Below are 7,503 nucleotides of genomic sequence, written 5' to 3'. Positions count from 1 at the left end.
TGGATAAGATCAGAAGGCCTAGGGAACTCTACCATGTTCTTAGAAAGGATATAAATTCTCTCTCCGAATACTGAAGACCCAAAATATGCAACTGCAGTGCCATCTTTTGACCAAATGACACATACTTAATATGAGCAGTTATCTATAAATGTGAATTTAGTGCAGTAAAATGAAAAAGCAAATAAATGTCTTTAGCTCGGGATCACTAAAACACAGTTAAAAAATAAAACTGTAGCAATGGTTGGGATTTTACAGATCAAGGAAACTGTATGGACTGTATGGAGACAGCAGAAAAGATTGTATGAACTAGCCAGAGTGTCATGCTGTTAATATCCACATGGTGGTGCTATTTACAACAAAATTAAATCAGTTTGTCCTTTTAAGTTGGCACTAAAATTTCAGCAAAATATCTGGTTGATTTTTCCACCAAACACTCAAACAAGCAAATCTAATAAAAGGAAGCCTCTGGTTGGAGATGAAGGTCTAATAAACAAACTGGTTGTCATGTAAATTGTAAAGAAACTCCACACCCATTGAGCAGTAAAACACAGAATAACATATCCATGTGTTCCCTGAAGACAGCCTTAAATCTGCTCAGTGTACTCCATAAAACAATAAACTAGTACATTACAGAAAGAAAGAAAGTACAAGCAGACTGACTGCAAACAAATCATGTTCCACACTTCAGTGAGTCTCACAGCCTGCTGCAGCGCCGTGCTGTGATGTCTGGCAGATATACTGACGTCAGCTGAGCACAACGCAAACATCCTGCTGGGCGCAAGCAGACATGATGTAATGTGAGGTCAAACTGAAGCTCAGGGATCAGAACAATCCGTCACTGTCTTTTATCGATGAGCCTAAAAACTCCAGGGGGGTGAGAGGACTAAGGAGAGGGCTGTGCTTAGAGAGAGAGGCTATGTGTGTGTGTCGTGTTCGCTAGTTACACAGTGTGTCAAACCGAGAACGTCAGGAATCATTAAATGTCCATTCGGCACTGACTCCACTGTTGACGCCACAGTATCCTTGGAAACTGGCTTAACAAACATTCATAACATCCGAATTTCTCTCCCGAGCAGCTTTATTATGACTGTTGCCATGGCAACCAAGCTGATGATCCCTCACTGAGCCCTAGACTACACACACATACACACAGTCAGGTTCCATCATCTTAATGGCGTGCAGGAGTGTGATCGGGAATTAACAAGGAGGCCAAACTGCAGTCCCATGAGCCCAAATATTTACAGGAACTATGGAACCACAGGAACTTAACTGGGAACTAAGAGGTCCCAGCTGCTGAATCTAAAGGACATCAGAGAGATTAATCAAATGATAGATTTAAAAAGGACTGCATTTTAGAGACCCGCAGGGAAACAGCAACATGGTTGTGGTGCTTTCCTTGGCATCTCAATGATCTCAGGTACAAAAGTTAAACCTAAGGCTTTTAGAGAGTTAACTGGATTTTAAATCAAATAATCAGGTTGTGACTGGAATGTAGACTTTCAGTTTTAACTTAAAAGGTTTAACAAAAGTACTGTTTAAGAATTCATTTTCATACATAGGACTTCTGAAAATGTAAGACTAATTTTGAAATCCTTCAACATACTGTTGTTTTTTTGCAGGCTGATTGGCTGGTAACCCTATCATCATCATCATCTTCAGGGTTTCCCACAAAAACCTTAGGTGGTTTTTGTGTTTTAAGATTTCTTTCAAGTGTGTGTTCAGTTAGATAAAGTATTTTATCAGCCTTTTACACAGGTAAAACCTGCCTGAAAAGGTTAGTCAAACTATCAAGTGCAGCATTAAAGATGCAGTCACACTGAGTTATAAAAGTGTGTAAACAGCATACTGGAAATACATTTAAGGGCTTTTACTGGTAATTGTATATTTAAGACATTTTGAGACTCACAGACACCCTGATAAATTCAAAGGAGCCATGACTGTGAAAAAGTAAACTGAAAACTCAGCGCATCTGTCTCCAAAGTACACAAACAGCTGAGGGACGCAACGAAGCAATCAGCTAATTAACAGATGCTTCTCTCCTGCCCTGACACTGTTTTTTCACTCTCTTTGACATCAAACTGTTAGGTCGTTCAATGAAGGTTTGTAACCCTTGCCCTCATTATAATATTCTAATTTATCATTTAATGGCACTGATAACCGCGTGAATAAAAGTTTGCATCAGCCATGCGTTTGGCATTTTGTCTTCAAGCTAGCCACAAGAATTTCATCTGTTGCTTGACAGCTTCACACTTTCTTCACACCAGAAACCCCATAAGGGTTGACTGTGAATGGGTAAATGTGACCTGTGGTGTAGGAACTGAGTGCTTCATAAGAACAGAAAAGCTCATTCTATCCACCTACTAAATTCCTAAAATTGTTCTTCCAAATCATGAACAAGTTCCAGCCTGTAATCAACATTTATGTTTATCTTGAGAATTGTCCAACCATTAATCTGATGATCTGATCATCAGAATGACGTACAATCCACCTCAGCTTCTAAACAAGAACACAAAAGCCAACAAGCTTATTTTTGGGGCGTAAACAGTCCAGCAGCTGATATTCTCACTGACCATTTTAACAAACCTGTAGCTGCAGGGTGACCCTGCCAGCATCAGTGTTGGTGTGTCCATGAGGAAGGAGTCCATTGTGCTCCGGCTGTTGTTGTGGCCCTCCGCTGTACGGCTGCTCTCCTGTTCTCTGAAGCATGTCCTTCACCACCTTCACCTTCAGACGACTGCGCAGAGTGATTGCTGCGTTGCCTGAAAGTCCGATCAGTCCGATCAGGTAAAAAGTTTCCAATGAAACTATTATTATCCAGAAAGAGCTGCAGTTTACCTTCAAACACTTTGGCTACTTCAGTCTTGTATGACTCAAACTTGAACGGTGTCAGAAAGCCCAGAGAGCCAAGGTGGAATGCCATGACTGGAGGGACACTTCCCTGCGGAAAAGAGAAGGCACGTCATTATGTAAAAATTAAAACCAACTCAGAACAATAGAAATGAGCCAACCTATACTTTGAAAAGCTCATCTACAGGAAAAGTGTAATTAAATATTCAAGTCCAAGCATTTCTTTTTATATTTTAAACAAACATTAATTCAGAAGAGAAGGAATCTGAAAGATTTGTTATGGTTATAATGCAATTACAATGCAAAATGAACATCTGTTATAATATTACACACACGGCAACTTCTAAAACACAGTGTGTCTTTGATGTGATTCATTTTGCTATTCTGAGTCTGTAACATGAAGGAGCACCAGTCATAAATTACTCACCAGGGTTAAAAACGCTACATTAAAATAGAAACAGTGGAAAATGTAAAACTCGCTTTTTTTTTCTTTTATGTCACCGCTACAAAGGTCTTGGCTAACATCAATAAGGTTTTCTGACATTTAGAAGAAAAAAAAAATAATAATAAAAAATCACAATACCTGGAAGAGCGAAGAGGCGTAAAGCAAAGTCCCGTCGCCACCCAGACAAATGATGAGATCGATGCAGTCGGATATATCATCGTAACCTGACGTCACACAAAGTAAGTGCTTAAAAAAATACAACAATGTTACTTCAAGCACGAGCCATTAAAAGATTTCCCCCTCATCAGACACTGCCAACATCTTTCATCATATTTACTCAATACTCAGGATCCCTTATTAAAGTTTCACCTTTTGCACTACTTTATAACAGTCACAACACAGATTGTCAGAATATTTCATTAATGGCAGTTTAAGTGTTTTTAATAGAAAAACACAGTGGGAAAAAATGCTGCATGGGAGCATCCAATAACATGAATGACAAGGAAACAGCCACCATATGTAGTGAGGTACTGATCCAACACAACATTAACTAGGAAAACAGAGCAGTGGTTTAAACATGCAACATCCTCTCTCTGATAGCAACTCTTCAAACTGAACACGCTTATTTCAACAAACAACGACACATCCTTTAAAGTACTATAATATAAGATCCGAGCGCTGGAGCCTATCATAGCTGTCACAGGGCAAGAGGTGGGGTACACCCTGGGCAGGTCTTTCAGATAAAAACCTACATGAAGTAGGGACAATGAGACTAAAGAGCTATAGGAACGAAAAGATGCAAAGCACAAATAAACAGAAAAACCCAACACTGACAACACTACTTCGGCTGTAGCTAATGTAGTTAATGGAAACAATAATTTAATAAACCCAACAAAAAACAGATCAGGAAAGAAAATTTAGCAAAGCTGCTCTTTATCTTAGTTTGAAGGATGACTTTATTAATAAAGATCATTTAGTTATACTATAAAAAGAAGATGAAATGCAATAGAAATAACACATTGTTATACATGTTTTTTTTTTTAACACATCTCCAGTACCCTTTTTTTTTTTTTAAACAGAAACACAGGAAATAATGAAAAATGAATGAAAATAATTTTAAATATGTAATCATTCTGAAAGGAAAACTGTAAGTTCAGCAAGTTCTTTGCATTGCTGATGTGGTCATCTTAAGAGTAGAAATAGAATAGCGCTTAGGCTAACATAATCAATAATTCAACACTTCATCTTTGCCATTTTTACACTTTTACTGAAGAATAAACATCAAAAGAATACACCTTTTACTAAACACAAATATCTGGTCTTCTAATGGTCAAGTTTTGTGTTGCTTTGGGTCTCACCCTCTCTGAAGGTGCAGAGCTGATTACGGATTGAGCCGAACGCCTCGTCCTTCGACAGCGTGGCGTCATCTGCGACCCTGCGCTCCACGTACACCATCATCTGCTTCTCCTGACACAAAAACGCACAACAACAGCCAAAACACACACAGACATCTCTTAAGTGTAAGCCTTTCAAAATAACGTTAAACATGTGCCAAACACATGTAGCTAGCTTAGTGATAGCATCTGTATGGAATGCAAATATGTGGATTCACTGTCCAACACCGACCGTCTGGTTTCACAAAGTACAGCTTGTTTTTTTTGTTTTTTGAAAACAAACATCTGGTCACAAGGTGTTGTAACTCCTTGAAACCAGACTATAACTTACATGTCTGGACTCTTTCCTGCATTCTTCTTTATGATTATTTGTTGCTCTTAAGGTCTACAAGTGTGTCAGTGTACACTTGGTTCTTTGCCATGTTTCTCAGTAGGTACATGGGTGAAGTTTACAACACGCCAACAGACAAAACTGAAGTGAAATCACTTTTAAAGAGACGACTCAGCCCAAACTCTACTTTTGTTCTGGCCTATTTTTTGTTATTAATTTATGTATGTTGCCCAATTTTGGAGATACTTGTTGTTAAAAAAAAAAAAAGTCTGTCTTCTCTGAAAGAAAAACAAACAAACACAGTCTGTTGTCCTGGTAAAACACAGACACATGGTAGTGTCCGCTGGATATAAAAGATAATTTAATCAGACCAGGCCACCTTCTTTCGTGGCACTCAGAGCAGTCTGCGCCGCCCTGTGTGATCCGTCAGTATTAATTTGTTCTTTAGCAGCTCTTGTGTAGGGCTGGACCATGCAGGCAAGCTTTCCCTGACCACAAACATTAGTAAGCTTCGGGTGCCTTTGTCCTTTTTGCCCCAGGTCACCTGTAGACCCTTAACTCAAACTGCCACAAAACACCTGCCATTTTGGGGATGCTCTAACTCAGCAGCCTAGCATCGAAGCTTTTATCTCGCTGACACATGAACTTTGAAAACTGTCTGATCGCTGCCTGACTAACATACTCTTAACAGCAGACACGGTAATAACATAATCAGTGTCAGTAGTTTTATTGTTGTGGAAAATGGGAGTGCAGTACATTATCAACTGTATGACACTATAAACGCTGGGTCCGGTACCTCTACTAGAAACCTGCAGAGCTCTTTGAAAGGTTCAGCCAGGCTCTCATCTCTGATTTTCCTGATGACGAGCACATTCACTGGAGGTTTGTTCCAGGTGAGCCTCTGGCTGGCCGGGTCTTGGATGTGCCTGGGACACGGACACAGACATAGAGAAACAAGTGAATAAACAAACATCTAAAACTACAAACACCGTCTCTCCGCGGCAGGTTATAAAACACACACAAAAAAGAAGAAATGATCACATATAATATATTTAAATGAGTTTAACGTAACCTTACCACATTGTATTGATAGTTTAGGTCAGTCTGCTTTTGATCCTGACAGACATCAAATGAAGTAAATCCGACTGATACCATGTCTTCTCAATTAAATAAATATGATTCAATATTCTCAAGGAGCCGAGTCATTCATTAACCGTGATGAATGACTCGGTCACGTTGAGGTCATGTCTGTACAGGCTGGGGTCAAATTCCAAACACAAGAATATATAAAATGCTCTTTTCCTTGTCCCTTTACCTTTTATCTCCCTTCTTCTTTGTGTGGCGGATAACAGGCATTGTGCAGGTAAATCTGTCTGTATGCGTGTTCACAAATCAAGGCCAAAGAAACTCTTTACGATCAGGTGACGATCACTATCTGTAGCCCACTTTGTAAGCCTTCCCATCTCAGGTAATATCCAATCACAGCATTCTAAATTTATCTTATCTCATTCAGTTACACAAACTCATCTGTGTCAATGTCCTAACACACACAAAGTCCGACTCATTCAGCACCCTCATGCTTACATGACTGAAGTTGGGTTGGGAAGAATGCAGGCTTTGGGTCCGAAGTGAGTGGCTGGATACGGTCCATGTAGAAAGTGGGCTCTTCTGTGAGAAGGAAAGACAGTGGAGTCAAGAGAACATCACCTCACGTCCCAAGCAGCAGAGCTGTGCCAGTGGCACGAAGGACCAGCTGGCAACCTGCAGTGCAAACCTCTTAGGAGAACTTTCCGCTGTGTCGCTTGCTGAACTGCAGGGCTCCAAGTGCTCGTGTTGGCCTGGCAACCTCCGGCGCTCAATCTCCCACAGCAGCTGTTCATGATCGCCCCCCCGTCGCTGCGACCTCTTCCCATCCCGTCGTTTCCTTGGTGACTTGGACGAGTGCTCCCTGTGCTTAGAGGCCCTGGGTGACTCTGACATCTGACCGAGCGGGGCGGAGGGTCGCAACATGCCTCTGTCCGGCACTGCCAGGGGCCTCGATGGAGGATTGGTCTCTGAATTTTCCATCCTGCAATCAAGGAACATAAATACTGGGTTTGGATGATTTCTTATAAAATCAGTCAAACTTGAGTAAAGTTCACATCTGACAACACAGGAATCAGGTGACTGGTTTTGGTACAATAAGCCATTCAAAGTTTTACCCTCATGCTATGAAAATCTTCCAAGTCACAAGATCTTGGAGTACATTTTAAATTACATTAATTTTTCAGGCATTTTTGAGTCCTCATATTATATCATAAGGAATGTCTAATTTTTACCAACATTTAAATACATGCTCATCTTCTAGTCATGATCTCCTAAGTTTAAATACTTTTCCAATATAGTAATTCCCAATGTCCACCAAATCCCTGTGCACTTCAATTGTAATTCTTAAGGTTTATAAACAAAGAAATCTGACTGAGGCAATCAAGTGGGAGGCACTCATT

General features: G+C 40.2%; 1 protein-coding gene across 2 annotated transcripts in view; it reads right to left on the bottom strand.

The window, feature by feature from the left end:
• Positions 1–7,503, bottom strand: part of nadkb (NAD kinase b) — a 12,266-nt gene that overhangs the window by 3,096 nt on the left and 1,667 nt on the right. Inside the window, exons 2-8 of one of the 2 annotated variants that reach the window (XM_005936636.3) lie at positions 6,792–7,085; positions 6,602–6,685; positions 5,814–5,943; positions 4,651–4,759; positions 3,431–3,516; positions 2,836–2,938; positions 2,584–2,759 (exon numbers count right to left, since the gene is read on the bottom strand). In XM_005936636.3, the coding sequence (XP_005936698.1) occupies positions 2,584–2,759; positions 2,836–2,938; positions 3,431–3,516; positions 4,651–4,759; positions 5,814–5,943; positions 6,602–6,685; positions 6,792–7,084 (981 nt within the window). In that variant the 5' untranslated portion in view covers position 7,085. The other variant, XM_042226591.1, reaches the window with a different exon arrangement.

Source organism: Haplochromis burtoni, unplaced genomic scaffold (genome assembly GCF_018398535.1).
Source record: "Haplochromis burtoni strain Fernald_Lab_line unplaced genomic scaffold, NCSU_Asbu1 Contig_219, whole genome shotgun sequence".
Classification (NCBI taxonomy): Eukaryota; Metazoa; Chordata; class Actinopteri; order Cichliformes; family Cichlidae; genus Haplochromis; species Haplochromis burtoni.
The sequence above is the reverse complement of the archived record's forward strand: the minus strand, read 5'-3'. Positions and strand labels throughout refer to the sequence as shown.